The following is a 20259-nucleotide window of genomic DNA, read 5'->3' as shown; positions in this document are numbered from 1 at the left end:
TAGTTTTGCAACCAAAATAGGGAGCTTGTTTTCTTTGACAGTCAGAAGGCTGTTGCTGAGTGGTTTCTGCTTACTGTGAGTGTTTAGAAAAGAAAGGAATGAGTGGGTGTCCCCAGATTATTCCCGAACTTGTCTCTTCTCTTCCAGTTTCCCTTCGGGCGCCGCTTGCCCTGCGATATTTATTGGCATGGGGTGTCCTTTCATGACAACAACATCTTCTCAGGTCAAGTCAACAAGTTTCCAGGTACTTCACTCACTTCTGTTTCTGGTTTAAAAACTGCTTTATAAATGTAATTTACTTCTCTCTGCATTTTAGTGTTTTTACTGGGAATTATCTGCCTGATCCCCTGACAGTATTTTGAGCATGTTACAGGGTTTGGTGGGTGATCTCTGCTGAGGGGTAAGGGTGTCACAGTGGGTGTCTTGAACAGTTTCTGAACTGGAGTTTGTTTTGGAGAGAAAGTGGTTTTGATGAGAAGAATGCTTCAAACACATGAATTTAGGAAATATTAGTGTCAGGGTGTAATTTAAGTGAAGTATGCAATTAGTGTCTGTTATCTGGTGCTGATAGCAGAGCTGGATCTCTGGGCTGGGGTTTGATTCAAAAGGGGAAAGAATCTGTTTTGTTTCCTACTCTGGCTTATCTCAGGGAGAACCTCGAAGCAGAATTCCTTAAATGGATTTTTTAATATTGAAGAGTTCATGTCAGTCCTCATCTTATGATGACTCTTCTACTTTTTTAAGCTCCTTTTTTTCTCATTTAATCCCTGATGAGATCTCTCTAAATAAGAGCTAAGAGCTTAGGTATTGACTTATCTAAGCCCTTTACTTCAGATTTATTGCTGCTGTTGGTATGCTGGGAGCATAAGAACCTCAGCTATCAAACTCCAGGCTTTATTTACCCTGACTTTCCCCTGCCTGAGGGAAGTTCCCACTCAGGTGCAGGATGATGTTGTTTTCTGGTGGTTTCAATCTGTGTTAGATGAATGTTTCTCTCTCTATTCTGGCTTCTCCCTGCTGAGCAAGTGGCTGCACAGGAGTCAAACCAGAGCCCTCCAGAACCAGACCTGATTTCCAGGAATGTTGTGCTAACTTGGTGATGGGTTTTACTAGAAATTTTTCCATAAAAATAACTTCTTAATCATGTTCCCAATAAGACTTCAATACATATATATAAAATAAATAAATATACATTAAAAAAAATTAAAAATATGAGTTTGTTTTGCTGCTCACAAAATAACCTGTTGTTTGTGATGCAGTTACTTAAATGACTGCAAAGTAAACACAAAGGGGTTGATTATATTCAAATGAAATTTTTATGTATTCCTGGAGCAATAGGTAATAAAAATAATTTTGCATTATGGCAAAGACATTAGTTAATACTGGACTAAAACTTTCTGTCTTTTGTTCTGAGCTGTATTTTAGAGAACTGACTTTTTTCTACTCTAATACAGTAAATATACAATAGGAAACATGGCAGGGAAATGCTGCAGCTGTTTTGTCAGATTTTACATTTTAAAAAGTGCTCAGCTTTATTGACAGCAGTGACCAAAGTGCCTTCCCAGCAGGGTGAGGAATGTTGAACCAGTTACTTTTAGGATGAGACCTGAGAGTGGATTTTTCACCACTTCTGGACACTCTGCTTTCCCCAGGCATGATGGAGACAGTTCGGAAGATCACCCTGAGCAGAGCCATGAGGACAATGCAGGACCTGTTTCCTCTGGAGTACAACTTCTATCCCCGGTCCTGGATTCTGCCAGAGGAGCTGCCCCTCTTCGTGGCTGAGGTAGGTTATCTTAACTCTCAGAATGGTACAGCTTGTTGAATATTCTGTGCATGGCATTCTTTAGTCTTCTGTACCTACCACATTGTTTAAAGTTACACTTGAGGGCTGTGGGTGACACCTTTTACAGTTTGTCTGAGATCAGCCCTGAGTTTGTCTGAGATCAGTCACAGTCTGAGATCAGCCCTGAGTTTGTCTGAGATCAGTCACAGTCTGGATCAGCCCTGAGTTTGTCTGACATCAGCCCTGAGTTTGTCTGAGATCAGCCCTGAGTTAGTCTGAGATCAGTCACAGTCTGGATCAGCCCTGAGTTTGTCTGAGATCAGCCATGAGTTTGTCTGAGATCAGTCACAGTCTGAGATCAGTCACAGTCTGAGATCAGTCACAGTCTGAGATCAGCCCTGAGTTTGTCTGAGATCAGCCCTGAGTTTGTCTGAGATCTGTCACAGTCTGAGATCTGTCACAGTCTGAGATCAGCCCTGAGTTTGTCTGAGATCAGCCCTGAGTTTGTCTGAGATCAGTCACAGTCTCCTTCAACAGATCCTGTACTCTGTGTGACTTTTAGATAATTGCCATATCCACAATCCAATTGAATCCACTGAAGTATTTTTATTATTTTTACTTTTCATTTACATTTTTAAAAAATAGTATTTATCCTTTTTAGCAGACTCCCCAGGTGTGCTGGGTCCCTGCCATGGCTCTGCTGGGAACAGTAGAAAGGGATAAAATCCCACTGGGGTTCAGCCTTTCCTCTGTATGAACTGTAGGACCGAGTTCAGCAAGGACGGGTAGATCAGTGCAAACAACTTGGAAGCAGCTTTGAGAAGGGTGTGGTGGGGGTGTGGGGGTGAGATTTTTGGGAGGTCCAGGCCCTGCTGCCCCCAGAGGAGCAGGGTGGGCTGAGCTGCAGGTGCCAGGCTGAGCCCCCCGTGCTGGCAGCAGGTGGCACTGCGAATAAACACTGCGGGGAAAACGAGCCGGGGTTTGTTCCAAGAGGAACAGATGTCCAGTAACACACTCCTAGGAGTTTCCTTTGCATATGTTCTTCCATCTGTGTTGGAGAAAAGCATAGTTCTTGTTATCAAACATTATATTTTATGTTGTAAGAGTTTATGTTCTACTTAACACGAGTTCGGAGTGTAACCCCTCCAGAACAAGGGAAAATACAAACCAAAACATTCCAAATCCTCTGTGAACCGTGAAAGGTTCAGAACTCTTTTCACTTGCAGTTCTGTGAGCTCTCAGCAGGAGTTCTTCAGTCTTTTCTGTTGCTTATTTGTTCATATGTGGCTTTGTTTGCTTTGCAACTGAGGGACCCTAATGCTGCCAAAACCATCAGCTCTCCAAGGCTGCATTTCAGCTCCTTCCCAGACAAGTGGAGCTCAGCCCTGGTGCTGCCTGCAGGTTGGGCATGGCCCTGGAGCACCTGCAGTGCTCTGCAGTATCACTCTATAAAGGCCACAAACTGTCCCAGTGGAGCTGTAGGGCAGAATTAGAGGGTGGTTTGGTGCTCTTTGTAGTGTAGGATTTTGTCCCAAAGGGCTGGACTGCAAATGAACACCTGTGAGATTTTGCCTGTAATAGAAATTATTATTGGAAGAAGAGACTCCTGCAGAATTTCAGTCTCGTTGCCCCCCTGATGCACCACAACATTTCAAAATAATTTCTCTCAACTATTCTTGTGCCTCACTTCTGTAGTCATGAACTTTTTCATACATATATATCAATAATGAAATCAAATGCTCAGCTTTTCCCACTTTCCCCCATGCCTGATTCAGGTAGAAAACACTACTGGCAATCTGATATTAATCTTCTGTGCTTTCAGTCCAGTAATTGATGAGAAAACTGCACTCTTGAGTTTCTAGTGGATGAGCTTCATATTGGAAATACCAACAAAGAGGTAGTTCCCTTAGTCATTTATATTGAAATGAGATAGTGGTGGCTATTTTCAACAAGGGCTTAGAAGTTCATTTTACTAAGTAAATATGTATTTAGCTATTTTCAATATTCACCAATTTTTTACCTTCTTAAACATTTTGTGCTAACTTGTCAGTGGAACACAAGGTGAATTACAGATGAGCAAATCTCTCAGGGGGTGCAGTAATTGCTCCTTCAGTAGCAGAGAAGGATCTGGTGGTTTGTGTGTGCTGAGAACTTAACTTCAAATACAAAATCCCAATTTCTGAAAGGCAACTACCCTGAGATTCAAACCAGGCCTTGATTGTTCTCATACTTCCTTCTTGTGTTGTCTGTGAGGATGATGAATGGGCCAGGATGATTAATTTTTAATAAGAATCTAATTTGGACAGTCTAATTTCTAGCACAGCGTATTTTTGGTGATTTAATCAGGTTTCCAGCTTTTGGATACCTCTTAGGCATAGGCATGAATATTCTGGTCTTTGTGCTGTCAAATCTTATAGCCCATGATATGCATTTTTTGCAGAACCCTCTATTCCTTCAGCCTGTGTGTCCTCAAGAAAGGCAAACCCACAGATTGCCCTCAAACTCTCCTCTTGCAGTTGACTGTAAATAGTTAACATGTTTTTTAAAGACAATTTCCTTCTGTCAAACAAAGGACACAGAAATATTTCATATGAACTAATTTTCCTACATGAGTGACTTTTCTAAGTCTGGACAAGCCTCCTCATAATGAGAATTTGAAAGAATGTAGTTGAGGGGATTGTGGAGAATTTGAAGACGACTGTTGGGAATTTCCTTGAAGATCAAGAAGCCATCTGTGTTTTCTTCAAGGCAGTCAATCTGCTGAAAACCAGACTGACTCTGGATTTCTATTCCCCCTTTCCACACCAGCCTATCTTCATCTGCCATGTGTAGGTTTTGATGGACTAGAAAGCCTGAATAATATCCAGGCCTTTTAGTCCAACAAAAAATGGACTGGAAAGTGATGGTGAAAATTACTTGCTTTCTATTTTAAGAAAAGAGTTGAGGATGAGCTCTCTGAGACCAGTGGTTGTTACAATGCAGTATTTTTGAGAAGTGGGTTGCTGTTGCATCTTCATCAATAGTCCCAGGAAAGCATCATCTCCTTGGAGAGGAGCTGCTGGAGCAGGGCAGGAGTGGCCTGAGGGCTGGACAGCAGACATGGCCTGGGAGGCACATTGTTCCACCTGCTTTCATAGAGGTTTTGTGTAACTGTCTGCCCTGGCAGACCATGATTGGCACTTCATACATTCAACTAGTCATAGCAGGGTATGTTTAGCCATGGAGGGTCAGATTAACCAGGGATGTCTCTGTGGTGCTGACTTGAACAACAGTGATCCACAGAACTCTGCTCTGCACAGCAATGTCACATCAGGGGAAGATTATTCTGTAGTGGAAAAAGACTAGGACATAAATCCTGCTTTCCTTCTTTGCACATCTAGGCCTGCTGATCTACTTGGACCTGTTTATCCATGTGCCATTTATGTAAGCCTGACCTGCACTGGGGCGTTTCAGCCCTCAAAGTGACCTATTTTGGAGAAGGATCTCTCACTGAGTCAGTGTGACACCTGTCTGTGAGAAAAATCCCAGGCTGGATAATGGATCTTGAGTTTCTGCTGCAGTTGGTAGGAAGGCTTGTAGCAGTGAAATGAATAACTGGATAAGGTGGAGCCAGAAGTCCTTCAGGCCTTGGCAATGTCACTGCTGGCAGAGCTGGGCCTCTCGTGGGGGTCAGCAACTTAATGTCACAGCAGAGAAAACCACAATGAGCTGACCATGCTCAGCCTTTTCCTGTGGGCTGATTTTTCCTCTCATTCTGCAGTGCCAGGCCTGATGGTGGCAACTGATTGTTTTCTCTTTGTTAGCTTGTGTCCCCAGGCTTCTAAAAGTCCCTCTGCAGTTGTTGCTGGAGAGCCACAGGGTAACCCCAGATCTCCACCTCGTGCCTGGCTGAAGGGAGAGAATGGCAGCTGCAGGTCTGGTGCTCTGAGATGTGTGAATGCAACAAAAGAATGATCTGTGCTGTCACATCCCTCTGTTTGGAGAAGAAGAGCTTTATTCTTCTGAGTCCCATGGGTAGCTGATAAACCTGTAACCTGCATCCTGCCTTTTCTTCATCTGCTCTCTTTGTTAGGGCTTCCTTTTCTTTCTCAGTTTCACCTCTGCTGATTGAGGCATCTCCATCTCTGCAGTTCTGACTTCTGCTGTACAACTGATAAATAAAAAGTTTATTTAGGCAGTGTGAAACTCCTGTGTGACATGAAAGATCTGATACTCAGCAGGTGTCAGTGACATGGTTCTATCTGTACATGGCTCAGCATTCCCAGGTTTACCAACACTGGGTATCTGTGAAAAATATTCAGTGGTGGAAAAAGGCATTCTCAGTGCCAAATTTTTGCTTTATTTTTCTTTCTTTTGGCACTTTTTTCATTCATATCTCAATGAACAAGGCACCTTTCCTTAGGTTAATGATTATCTTTGCCAGTCCTTGATCAAAACACAGCACAGAAGTTTAACTTTGCAGTTTCATATAAATCAGTGACTACTAAAGTGGATCTCATGAGATGAACCACATTTCCTTCTGTAAATTGGTACAGAACATTCAAAAGAGGTTCCTGTAATCATTTATACAAAGGCTTGTTAAGTACAATGACCTTTTATCTCCACTAGGAATTCCTTCCTCATAGGCAGTTAAATGCCACCTGACACCCCATCCCATCTGACTGGGAAGCTCAGCAGAGTCAGGCCTGGTTAGTACTTGGATGGGAGACCTCCTGGGAATACCAGGGGCTGTAGGTTCTAGACCTGAGGACTTCTCTGTCACTGTCCAAGCTTGCTTGGCCCTGGCAGATGAACCTGAGGAGCAAAGGGTGGGGCCTCACCTAAAAAACCCACTGCACAGGCTCGAAGGACACACCCACATGGGTGAGTCCTTCCCAAATCCTCATTCCTGAAGCCTTGCCATGATGATGAATTCCTTCCTCATGCTTTTCTGTTTCTCTGTGTTTCTCAGCACTGCATCTTCTCCCTTTACTGCACGGTGTTCACTATTTTAATTGATTTTTATCTCCTGGCTCTCTCAGTCTCCCCCTCCTCCCCTCCTCAGTGCCTCTCAGCGTGGTGCTTTCCCTGCAGGTGCGTGTGCTGAGGGCCAGTGACCCCTCCTGGCAGCCCACCTTCATCGTGAAGCCCGACGGGGGCTGCCAGGGCGACGGCATCTACCTGGTGAAGGACCCTCGTGACGGGCGCCTGGCGGGCAGCGGGCACGGCCGGCCCGCCGTGGTGCAGGAGTACATCTGCAAACCACTGCTCATGGACAAGCTCAAGTTTGATATTCGTCTCTACGTCCTGCTCAAGTCCTTAGAACCCTTAGAGATTTATATAGCCAAAGATGGACTGTCCAGGTTTTGTACAGAGCCCTACCAAGAACCCACTTTGAAAAATTTGCACCAGGTTTTTATGCACTTAACCAACTATTCGCTGAATATCCACAGTGAGAATTTCATCCATTCTGACAGTGTGAACACTGGCAGCAAGAGGACTTTTTCAAGCATTCTGTGCAGACTGTCTTCCAGAGGAGCTGATGTCAAAAAGCTTTGGTCAGATATCATTTCACTGGTGATTAAAACAATTATTGCACTGACACCAGAACTGAAAGTTTACTATCAGTCTGACATCCCAGCAGGAAAGCCTGGGCCGACTTGCTTCCAGGTAGGTTGGAATTTCTGCCAGGACTGCAGTTATTTCTGTGTATTGGATTAATTTTGTGGATGTTTAATGCCTTTTCCAGAATGTTTCTTCAGTTATGTTGCTGCTCCCTGGCTGGGTGTGTGTGCACACACTCACACAGCATTGCAGGAGCTCAGAGCTCACACTCTCCTCGCCCAAGTCAAACCTCAGTCTCCTGACCTATACAGAGGTGGAGAATTTTCAATGGGTGTCATTTGTTACTAACAGCATTCACATATTAGAACTGAAGCTTTGCTGCTTCCTGATGCATCTGTGGTCATGGCAGTTTGAAGACCCACTTGTCCTGGGTGCTAAGATTCCATGCTGGCAGCTGCAGTGTTTGGGGATGGGGTTGGTGTGAAAGGAGCCATGAGTATCCAAGACAAATGGCTTCTGTAACTGTTCAGCATATATAGAGTTTCTCAGACTTTTCTCCTCTGCCCCTCAAATGTTTCTTCCTCCTCCATGTTGCCATATGGACGACCATTGCATTCCCTGGGAGAACACTGGGAGTAGAACTGGAGTAACATATTGCTTGTTATGCACAGATTTTAGGGTTTGACATTCTCCTGATGAAAAACTTGAAGCCCATGTTGCTGGAAGTAAATGCAAACCCCAGCATGAGAATAGAACATGAGCAAGAGGTAAGACTTCTCAATGTGATGGTGATATTGGGGTGGAATTGCTTAGGTTGGGTTTTCTGGCCTTTTTTCCTTGTTTGAAAGATGAAAGCTGTCTGCTAATATGAAACCTCTGAGGCTCTCAGTAATTTTCTGCTTTGAAATCATTGCTAATCTTATACACTGGAAATATGACTTATTGGAATAGGGAAAGCTCTCCATCATCTTTGTCATAAATGCATTTATTCATCATCCCCTGCAGCTGTTAATTGTGTTTAGAGGATTGCTAATAATCTTTTTCATGTTTATATACATGATATAAACAGTAACATTGTCAACAATGTTTATTTTAATATTTCAATTTACCAGAGAATTTTGCTACAGTTTGTTGTAACCTCACACTGAGAATGTGAAGGTATTTGTGTATCCTCCAAGAAGTGCTTTGTAACCCATCACTGCGTGTTTCAAATACAGATGATGTGCATGAAGCCTGAGCAAGTGTGGAATAAATAACCCTTGGTGCTGTAGTGAGTAACTGTGTCCCTTTGCTTGCACAGCTTTCTCCTGGAGTGTTTGGGAACGTGCCCAGCCCTGTGGATGAGGAGGTGAAGGTCGCTGTGATCAGAGACACCCTGCGCCTGGTGGACCCCCAGAAGAAGAAGAGGAAAGATGCCCAGTAAGTGTGGTGGGTTTCTCTGCCATTTGCATCAGTAAGTATGAAAGGGAAATATTTTTTCCCAATTGTATTAGTGTTTCCAGGACAATGAATTCCCACTGAGCACGTGCTGCTTTCCTTCAGGAATGGTGGAAGTTTGGGAGGAGCCCTGGAGGGGTTTAAGCTCAGGGAAAGGAGAAGTTGCACAAGCTGATAGGAAATCAGGATTTATCAGTTCCCCTGGAGTGTCTTAGTCTTAACTGGTGTAAGCAGTTTAGCAACTCAGATTTATTTATTTGTACTTGAGGCCTCTTTTTATATTCAAAACAGTCACGAGATGTGAATTTGTTTATTAATTTGCTTGAAAGTCACAAGTTACTCTGAATGAATTGCCCCATTGGAGCTGATAAGTATTAATACTGTATTTAGGAATTGCTTCCTTGCTCTGTGGTAATAAACAGAGTCAAATCTGTGATCTAGGAGTGAGAGGAGCTGCCTGAGGCAGCTTGCACAGGAATGCCTGTGGTAGGATAAGGCTGAGAGGAATCAGATCTTCTCTTTTGATGAACCACCTTATTTTAAGCTGTTCCTTGAAGACATGAGAGGGATATTTTTTGGTTTTCCCTAGAAATTCTTGCTCACAGCCCTGCCTCCATGCCAGAATATCTGTTTTGTTCTTTACTTGGCACTTAGTGCCAACCTGGAGTATATTACTCATGTCCTATAATGGTTTCAAGTGCAAATTTGCTGTCCTTTTGTAGCCTGAGTTCCATGAACAGGCCATGACTGATAATCCTTACAAGTCCTGCATTGTTGTAATATTATTCTAAGATCAAACTCTTCCTTCAAAGGCAGTGCCACACACAGGGGTTGCTGTGGTCAGTGTACAGAACGTTTTGCAAAGCAATTTATAGTCTGTACTTAACCTCCACCCTTAAGATTACTTCAGAGCATGGAGCTGAAAAAGATCATTTTTAACCTGTAATTATGTAACTAGTCATGTCTTTTTTTCCTGCTGAAGTTATGTCAGGCATTCATTAACTACATATTAGATATGGAAAAAAGGCAAATGATAATTACAAATAAATTGCTGGAGGACTCCAGTGTGTGTGGAAGGCTCATTCAACTGAGGATTCTTCTCTGATACATTTTGAGTGCTAAATAATTTATAACAGGATTAGTTGCTGATGAGATAAACCATTTGCTCTTCCCAGCAAGAATTCATCAGTGATGCAGCTTTTTTTTCAGGGTAATCTGGTTAACAGAGCATCTTGTTGATGAATATCTCTGTGTCCTCACCATAACTCAACCTTATTTCTTGCTGCAAAGGGCAATACCAGGAAATTTTTTTCTGTGGATGTGCAGGAACTCGTGTGACAACTGCACACCTGTCCAGCTGAAATTCCCCTCCTCTGCTTCCAAGTGCCTCTTATTGAACTGGGGATGGTCTGTGCAACTTCTTGAGCAAAATGTGGCCTATTGATAGAAAAAAATCTGAAAGAATTGCTGTTCTCACAGCAGCAAACATGGTAGACTCTGGTTTTGATGCTAATTAAGTAATGGCCATTAATCTCAGTAAAGTTTAGCAATATGAGTAACACAGAGTTTGAACACACAGGGGAAATACTGAGAAGTCTGAGCTGCATCTCAGGTAAACATTTTGCTGTGGAGATGGATTTGATTTCCTTCTAATTATCTCCCAGATTAAAATAAATGAAGCATCTAAATGGAAGTGAGTTTCAGAAGCCATCCTGAGGTACTTCATTAGCAGGAAAGATTAATAGCTCAGAATTTTTTTTAGTTTAATTTTTCCTCATCTTCATGGAGTTTGGATATTTTTTTTCCTCCTTCCTTCCATGTGATGGATAGTATTGAAATAAAAGTTAAGTTGAGTAAGATCAGTTTATCATTCCATATATATTTATGTTAATTGTTGCAGCACAACTCCAGTCTTTACATGCAGTGATCAGTAATAATTATCTTAGCACTGCCAATAATTAGTGATTGAAAATCTGCAGTGATACATGTTCAAGTCAAGGTACTTAAATATTTGTGGTGACTGTTCCACAGCAGAACTGATCTTTTCTTAGTTTAGGAATCTGTCCTGGCCACTGAGGTTCTGAGGTGTGTGGGTCACTTTTGTGCACATAACAACAGGTTTAAACAGAATTTCTCTTCATGCTGTGTAGTTTTTTTATTTAATAGAGGATATACCTTCTGTTGTAGAGTTGAGGGAAGGTTTGTGTGGTTCTGTGATGCAAAGGGCATAAGGAATTGGGATGAGAAGTGCCCCTGCTCTCCAGCCATGCTGTGCCCAGAGGGTGAGCAGTCCTGGCACAGCCTTTCTGAAGCTCAGGCACCCAATCAGCTGCAGGTTCTTGGTTTGTTTTACATTTTTCCTCTTCTTCACCGTGTTCTTTCTCATTTTTTCTCCCCCAATGCAATTTTGCAGGAGGCAAAATGCAGCCCCTCCTTCTGCCCTGCCTTTGGTTCCCAGACTAGTCCTGTTTTCCTTGGGCATTCTTAAGGTGGAACTCAGATTTTCAGTCATGATTTAGGAAATGAAAACCTTTAATAAAATAACACAGAAGGTGTGAACTCTTTGTGTGTGTGGCAGTGCTGTTGTCATGGATTTTAGGGCTTGATAGATCATGGCAATCCCCCAGGCCAGGGACATGCTGGAACAAACAGTTATTTGTGTGATTGAAACTTGTCTAAAGCTTCGAGAGCATTAAAGTTGCTCTGGGTTCCCTCCTTGCAGCAGAGGGGCTGGTCACAGCCTGCTGGAGGTGGGAAAAGGCTTCAGCTAAGGGAAATTTGCACAATTAACTGAATGGTCTAATCACACCCAACAACGTGTAAAGTAAATCAACGTTACTTATGTAAACAGCAGTTTAATTAAGGCAATCACTGATGCAAATCACTGTGGATGTTGTGCCTCCAACAGAAAATCCATTTCTAAAGGCTTCACAAACCTCTATTTTTCTGTGCCTAATTTGGAGTCTTTATAGTGGTCAAAGGTTTCAGTTTCAGTGTTTGTTTAATTATTAGCAATTTGTTGTTGTTGGGTTTGAGGAGCCCGAGGAGCCCCAGGCTGGGGGTGCTCCACTGGGGGCAGAGCTGTGATGGGGCTGGAATGGCAAACTGGGGGCATCATGTTCTGGGAAGATCATTTATATCATCTCCTCGATGCTAATGACCCTCTTTCCTGTCCTGTCAAAAATATTTATGCCTGGTTTATTAATGCTAATTAACCCAGCAGTAATAAGGACTTCTTTGTGTTCGGTTGCTCTTGTTTACTCTGTGTCCTGGTGTGATCTCTTGCATTTACATGCCTGGTTTCTGACACATTTCAAGACAGAAAATAAGCATTTTATTCTTTTGATAAAGAAATCACAGTGTTGTGGCTTGCATGTCATTAGAAATGTGAGTTGCCCATGGAATAAAATCTGCTTTTTCCTTGCTGGACAGGATGAAGGTGCAGCCCCCTAAGTAATATAATGACTTTTATTCAGCTCTGAAATAGCCATTGACAGGAGAAAGAATTGAAACACTTTGGAAATGAAATGTAATTTAATCTATGGCTGTTACAAAAACAATCAATTCTTTGTGCCCTCCAAAGTGAGTGCTTTTGGTTTATTACCTGTCACGCCCTTGCTGTTCCATTGCTGCCTTCTCTCTCCTTGGGTGTTTTTCTCTGCCCCTGCACTGCTTTTCCTACCTGAAATCAGCCTTGAGATTTATTTGTGATGTTCTGATTCTTTTTTTTTGTTTTATTCTTTTTAAAATATGTCAGGTACAATTCTCTTCTCTGGATTCTGTGGCTCCAGCAAATGTCAAATATGATTAACTCATTTCCTGAGCAGGAAGAACCCCAATGTGGTTGCTCTCAGATTTTTGCAAGATCAGCATGCAAACACTGGCTCATGTCACTCTGTTCTGGGAGCACCCTGTAAATATTAATGTCTGTCAGACTGACTTTTTATTTTATTTTATTCTGTTACTGTTATGTGGTTAGGGAGAAATTCAGTCGAGGTTTTGCAGAACTTGCTACACAAAAGATCATCCTCTTTTCTTGCACAAAACAAGATGGTTCATTTTTTCCACTGTGAGGATTACACAACTTTCTCCCTTTAAGTGATTTCCTTCTCTGATAGAGGACAAAATTAATGGTTTCTGGGAGGAGAATGTCCTCTGTATGTAATGAAAACATGAATTCATTTCTGGACATTCCACTTAACAGGATTTCTGCCTTAAGTGTGACTTATTTTGCAGTGGCAGCTCCTTTAGGAGGTGTCCCCTGCTGTGGCTCTGCCCTTGTCACTGAACTGCTTCACTTGAACAGGCCTTGCACTACAGGATCTCTCTTGTGTGTTCCACAGACATGTTCCAAATCCTGGTGCTGTTCTTAATTTCTTCATGTTGAGGATCAGTTTTGTACTTCCTTAAGGGGAAAAAAAAAAGAGTCAGGAAATCACCTGTTCAGCTGCATTCCATTTATTTTCCAGATATTTTTATTCAGTTTCATAAGCTCCCCTGATGTTTGTGTCATGTTTAATGGAAATATGAAAATACTCTGTGCAGAGCTGTCTCGAGAGTGTGATTATCCCAGATCTTGTTGATGATAAAGTCATCCTTGCCATTTATTGCTGTGTTTATCTCCCTGTCCCTGTTCTGAGGTTGTAATTGTGTGACAGGGGTGGTTGAAGAGGGTCAGGAACCCGGTGCAGGGGCACGTGGAGAGGCTGGATGGGAGGAGGCTGGAGCTGCAGCTATCACTGATCAGAAAATAATGACTGTTTTTCAGGCTTGCTGTAACACAGCTCAGTTTCCACTGCTGTGAGCAGCTGGATTATGTTCCCCAGGGATTCATTACTCAGGGCTGGCATTACAGGAGTGAGTTTATCACAATAAGCACGTACCAATCTCAGCTATGGCAGCATCAGTGCTTTGGTTGCCATTTGCTAATTGTCTTGATGAGCTGACTGCTGGAGCCTGAGGTTGGTTCCTGCATCCCTTGGCTCTCCCCTGGAAGGCTGTTCAGGTTTGCAGCTATTCAAATAAATGCCTCTCAAGCACCACCTCTTCATCCCAAGCCTCATTTCTGCCCCAGAGTGTATAAACTCATATGTGTGGCTTTCTTGAGATTGATCTTTCTCCTCTGCTCCATTCTGGAGGCTGACACAATTTTTGTCTCCATCAGTCAAAATGACCCAGCATTCATTCTGAGGCTCTTTGTGGCCAAGCCCTCTGCAAGCACATTGAATTAGCCCCTTTCTCTTTCCTAGAGGGCTTTCTGGTGTGTTCCTCCATCAGGCAACCTGCCAGCTCCACTATCAATTCCTGTCTGTTCCATTAGCCCAGGCAGCTTTTGATGGGTCAGACATGGGAGGGAGACTTTTAAATGTGATGTTTGTCAGTGTTCCTTCAGTTCACATTACTGAGATGTTAACTTTGTTTTTCTGTACTTGGGCAGTATTTATTTCTGCTGCTATTTCTCATCCTTGCCTCAGCTCAGCTCAGTTTTGTGAGGCAGATTTTGTGCTGTCTTGGTCCTTGCTCTCAGTTCTTGCTTTTCCACTTATTTATCTGCTGCATCCTGGAGAGCATTTAACCTTTCTCCTGTTAATTAGGACAGGTCCTGTTGGAAGTGCTGGAACCACAGTGTGGGATGTCCCTTCTTGAAGGGAGGGGAAGGATCTGGTGGTGCTTCACTGGCTGAGCAGTTGTGAGTAGTTCTGCACTGGTTCTGAGAGCCACTTAAAGAAAGTGCCACCAGAGTTGTGCCCCACCAGCAGAAAACACAATGCTGAGCTCAGAGCAGTGCCAAATAATCTGAATGTGCTGTGGCAGGAGCCCTAACACACAAAAGACATTAAAATCTGATGCTGGAAGGGTCAGATCTTTTAATGTATAAGTGACTCTAATCTGAAATGTAATCTGAAATGTTTAAATTGGCTAAAAATGGGTAATAACAATATTTCTTAAAAAATGGCTAAGGCCAAGTCTGCAGGACAGAGACAGTGGGAATCAGTAATTCACTTCAATATTTCCCCTATCAAACCATTACAGGGAAAGTTGATTTTGTGAAAATAACTCTGAGCTGGGACATACAAGATGCAATTTCTGTTCCTGATTCAGCAGTTTGCTCAGTGACCTTCAGACACAACATTTTCCTTCTGCTCCCTCTTTCCCATTTCTGTGAAATAGGATGAGCTTTGGTTCTCCTCCCATGCACTGCCAGTCTTTCCAAATTCACAGTCCCCAGGACATGGCCTGTTGTTATGCTTAGTAGTAGATGAGGGCAGTTTATGGATTGTTATATAAAAATATTACAGGCAAGCTTCTCTTTTCTTCTCTGGGAGGCCCTAGATCTGATTTTCTCACTCTTCAGGAGCTATTCCTGGTGGTTCCTGAGGTTTTCTCCCATACAGAGTGTTTGGAGTCACTGTGTTTTCCACCCAATATCCTAATTTGGTGCATGGTGTGCTATTTGAATATTCAGGATTTGAAAAGGGTTTTTTCTCAACGTCAGTCTTTAATAGTGTCATTTTCATCTTTCTTCTCATTTTCACAGCCCTTTGCTAACAATCTGAAGAAGGTGAGGAATCTCACTGGAATGCCCACAAACACAGCATTAAATAACTTGACAGCAGATTAATTTATGATTATTGCTGTTTTAGCCTTCACCATTGCAATAAGTGCTTTACTCCCAGTCCAGTTTTGCAGGCAGGTCTGTGTTTGCTCCCACATTGCCCTCCAGACACTCCCACCCTGGATGGACAGGCTGTATTTGAACCTGCACATAAAGGGTGAATTCAGGGAATTCTGAATCCCTTGCAGTGACCCCACACTGAGGGGCAGCTGGAGGTGCTGACAATGCACTGAGCAGGGAGCTGATGACAGGCCCAGTTCATTTAGAAATTTTAATGGACAGGAATTGATATGGGCTGCAGGATTTGAAAAGGTTTTGTTTCCAGCAGTGTGGAATTAATTGGCCCAAACCTGTCGTGTGCTGTCCCACTAATTGGTGTGCTCAGTGCCCCCAGCTCGGGGTGGGCCCACCCTGGGGTGATGTTTTCAGATGGGGAATGGAGACTGGTTTGTCCAATTAGACTTGAATCACAATGTTTTGAGATGCAGCTAATCTAATTACCTTTTTATTGACATCTCTTTCCTTTTTGCTCTCTAAAATCTCTCGTGAGCAGCAGAGGAAGGATTGGAAATAAATCAAGGAATGTGACCTCTCACAAGTGTCCATGAAATCTGAACTTCCCAAACAGTTGAATGTATCAAAACATGCTGCAGTAATTACATCTCTTAGACATTCATACTGTATTACATTTTAAATTGATCATTAAGAAGCTTTTTTGCCCTTTTTTTTCCCCCTCTTACCATGATTCTTAAATAAAAAGAAAACCTTTGTGATAAAATACAGAGGAAAAGAAAAATATGTGACTTCCTCTAGTCTTTGTAGTGCAGCCTCAAGAGTTGCTGGGTTGGAAGGGATCTTAAAAATCATCTCATTCCACCCCCTATAGTTTCCTCTTTAGTTTTCAATGCAAGAAAGCTGTTGAGAAGTTAAAACCCCTTTTTTCCTCTCCTGTTGTCTGGGGCAGAGGCAACATCTGCCTGTGCCTTCCCTGTCCAGAGGGGCTCACTGAAATTCCATGTTCATACAGGGAAGGATTAATAGCTGGGCTGGAGTGCAGGCTCTTTTTTCCTGACACTTCAATATGTTAATCATTTGAGCTGAGTTTCTCCCATCAGCAGAATCATCTTCACCTCTGTGTGCCCCATGGCTTGCCAACATCCCCTGCTTTTTGGGTGGTTTCCTCTGCAGGGGTAGGGATTCAGCTGCACTCAACACTGTAGAGCTTTTCCTGCCTTTTGTATATGCACAGTTTCCATTATTAACCTGCAGCTAAATGCTTCTTGAATGAAATTTGATTTTCAGCTATTACCTTAATTGCCTTGTCTAAAATGAAGGATGTATGTTGATTTAATTTGACATTTTCCCCTTTCACCTGCTCGAGTGTGTGTTTGTGCTGTGCAGAAGCAACTCTGCCTTTAAATTAATTTTTCCAGTTGGTGTACAGTGGAAACTTCAGTAACTTCTAATTTTCTGTAATCTCTCTCACACTGAATTGCTTCCCACCAGGCAGTTTTTGTAGTGTAAGTGTACAAGTACATTCTGTAAAGAGAAATTGTAGTGTGTGTGAATGTCCTTATGCCTGGATATGCAGCATGGCCACGTCCTGATTTCCTACCTGTTCTTTGCCATCTTTACAATCTCTGTGTAACTAAAACTACAACCAGCTGGGATAGTTTGGCATAAAGTCTTTGGGGGGAGCTTTGAGTGCTGGGTTTGGTTCCCAGTTCCCTCTCCCAGTTCTCCCCAGTGTGGGGTGTGCTGTGTGTTCCCAAATTGGAGCAAATTGATGGAAACCCATCGGATTTCCTGCAGCCTGGAAGAGGTTGAGCCAACCCATCAGCCAAAGGGCAGCACCTCAGTAATCCAGGGAACAAAGCCCTCCTTGGGTTGGGGCTCCTGGGCCACTTCCCAGTGCTTTCCTAGGGAACAGGGAACTGGAATAAGTGAGTGCTCCTGCATGGATTATAGCCCTGAATACCAATGGAAAGTTCTTATGTGCAGATGCCTTCTCAGAATTACAATTTAAAATAACATGGATGTACATGACACCAGGAAATACCAGGGGTTTTTTTTCCTTCAACATAAATACTGTGATTTCTTGGGACAAAATTGAAAATTATATCTTTTCCTGGCAAGATGTTTACTGATTTTCAATACTTTGTTTTCCCCTGTTGTAATTATAGGGTAAATGCAAGCATTTATTTTTGCTGATCTTTTGTCTTAAATAGACATGGAATGAAAAATGAAGGAAAAATGGGGATTATTTCAGTGATTTTTGCAGGAGCTTTATTATCCTCATTAGCTCCAGGCCATCAGAAAGTTCCATGCTCTCAGGTACTGCACATAATGGGTATGAATATTCAACCACAAACACATCTGAGAACTGTTTGCTTATTCCCCTGTTTATCCTCAAACAAAGTGAGGGAGAGCAAAGCAGGTTTTTAAGGGACAGCAAAATTAAGTGCTTGGGATTTTGGCTTGGCTTAAGCAGAGGCATTGAGCAGAAAAATAACATTTTCCCTCTTACAGAAATCCTTCAGGTGTCAGTTCTGCAGGATCCTGGTTTATTACATCAATCACAGGCAGCTTAAGGCTTCCAAAACCATCGTCACAGACAGATGTTGAGCCTGTCTGGGGATTAGAAATATCCTCTTCCATTAAGTATAAATTAACTTAATCACCAGGTATGAAAGATAAGCAGCATAAACATCATTCCCTGAAGCTTTCATTAAAATTAAAATTCTATTTAAAACCAGGCTCGTACTTTCTATGACTTGATCCCCCTTCAAAGAGATTATATCTGCTGTAAATTTTTACAGTGACAGAGTGACAGAAATTAATGTATTGGGGGCAGTGATGTTCTCTATAATTCAACTTCTGCTGCTAGTCATCTTTTAGCAAGAGACATGATTGGCTGATTTTTAGGTAATAATTGTTCTCCAGTCTCTGGCAAACTGAGAAAGCAATAAAACTGCCTAGCAGCCAGTTGGCCCAAAAGGAAAGCACAGAGCCACGTGACTAAATAGCAGGGTAATCATCAGCAGGGTTATTTTGGGTGTGAGAATTCACCTCTTTAATGGGAGGATTAAGGCTGATAAAATGCAATTGCACTGCTGCTTTCTGCTCTGTTGGGTGACAGGGGAAAGCTCCTTTTCTGTCCCAGCATAAGCACAAGTGCTTTCTAAGAATAATTTCCACATGGGAAGAGATATCCTGGGCTTGAGTTCTTTTTCTGTTCTACTGTAAGACACTTGGTGGTCTAATTTCAGAATATTCCCAGGCTTTCCAACTGCTTTGCCTTTGCACTATCCTGTATTCTTCTTTTCCGGGAACATTTTTCTAAAGTAACAAAAGAAACTCTGGAGAAATAATGAGCCACATAAGTACCTTGAAAGCAAATAGTGAACACAAATAAATCTACTAGGAATAATAACAGCTCCCTGCACACAAAATAAAGTATCAGGGACTATATTTAATGATCTCTGTTCTATAATAATTTTTTGCTGCAGTGGAGCAAAGGCTTTGGATGCAGGATTTGCATTGTTATCCATTATTGCATTGCAGTGATGCCATATTTTCTGCAGCACTCACAGCTGACAGGTAACAGCATAAGCATTCACTGCTTCTGCTACATTAAAAGTAATAAATCTGTGGCTAATGCAGACTGATATCACCAATTTTCTTAATGTGGGAAGTAATAATCTGAATTAATAATTAGGAAATAGCTGAGTTTTTCCCGCACCTGGGGCTCCTCAGAGGCATTTCTGCTTTAATGATTTAAACTGTGTGTTGGGGAGGGCTCAGGGGTCTCTCAGACAGAGCTCTGGGCTCTCTGCTTGTGAAATGAGGGATGTTCTCACCCCTGTGACTGGGGCAGAGCAGGAGCCACGCCAGGTGTCTGCATCTTGGAAACCCTCATTAACTTCCACTCCTCTGTTTGCTGCCAAAAGCTATTCAATCTTTAATGAGAAGTGTTTATAATAAATCCATCAGTCTGAAGAGGCAATGAACCATCCTCCTCCCAGAGGGATGAGGATCCTGCTGGGATGGCCCTGGAGAGCCTGGACTGGGAGCACTGGGGCTGGGAGCTGCTGGGGTGGCTCTGACAGCCTGCAGGGGCCTGGCTTTACCTTTGCCAAGAGTCTGAGAAATCACTTTGGTCTTGTCAAGCCAATGGCAAGGCTGTGGGACACATTTTTAATTCAGCCCTGGATTCACCTAAACTGTGCTTGGCCAACTCTGCCTTCCACAGAAGCTGCAGGTGAAGTTGGACACGGTCCTGCTCACAATAACATTAAAATCTAAGGGAGGTGCTTTACCCAATTTATTTCTCTAACTGAGGTATGGGTTCTTTTCTCTCAGAGAGAGATGAAAATTTATTTCTCTAACTGAGATATGGGTTCTTTTCTCTCAGAGAGAGATGGAAATTCTGCTTGCAGCACTTTGTGCTTCCCAGAGACAGAACAGCTGCTGCGTTTTCAGAATGTGTTTGGTGTGATCAGAAGTTCGTTGCCTGCCAACAACATGGTGATTATCAATCCTTGTGTTTAATCTGATGGATTCTGCTCTTTGAAATATGGACCCTTCACTGGGGTTGCTTTGCCTGCCTCAAGGCATTCTCCAAGTGTTGAGTAACTCTGTGTAAGAGCAATAATTTTTCTAACGTAACGTCAGAAATCTCCCACTCCGTGGGTTTAACATTCTTTTAATACTTTCATCTTTGTGCAACTATATTATTATTTTGAAAGGAGGAAATGCTCGTGCTATTGATGTTTTTTGCTTTGCCAGAGGGTGCAGAGGGAATGAATATTCAGTTCCTTCAAACGAGGCTCGGGAGTGGCCAGAACAAAACAAAAGCTGATTAACTCACACAACG

General features: G+C 42.6%; 1 protein-coding gene across 3 annotated transcripts in view; it reads left to right on the top strand.

Annotated features, from left to right (window-relative positions):
* Positions 1-20259, top strand: part of TTLL11 (tubulin tyrosine ligase like 11) — a 40303-nt gene that overhangs the window by 8439 nt on the left and 11605 nt on the right. For all 3 annotated transcript variants that reach the window (XR_011699487.1, XM_071574418.1, XM_071574419.1), the window contains exons 2-6: positions 148-244; positions 1653-1786; positions 6860-7435; positions 8002-8097; positions 8631-8749. Coding sequence is in view for 2 of the 3 variants with exons in the window: in XM_071574418.1 (XP_071430519.1) it covers positions 148-244; positions 1653-1786; positions 6860-7435; positions 8002-8097; positions 8631-8749 (1022 nt within the window). In the remaining variant the exon portion in view is untranslated. The remainder of the gene's footprint in view (positions 1-147; positions 245-1652; positions 1787-6859; positions 7436-8001; positions 8098-8630; positions 8750-20259) is intronic.

Source organism: Pithys albifrons, chromosome 20 (genome assembly GCF_047495875.1).
Source record: "Pithys albifrons albifrons isolate INPA30051 chromosome 20, PitAlb_v1, whole genome shotgun sequence".
NCBI classification, from domain to species: domain Eukaryota; kingdom Metazoa; phylum Chordata; class Aves; order Passeriformes; family Thamnophilidae; genus Pithys; species Pithys albifrons.
The sequence above is the reverse complement of the archived record's forward strand: the minus strand, read 5'-3'. Positions and strand labels throughout refer to the sequence as shown.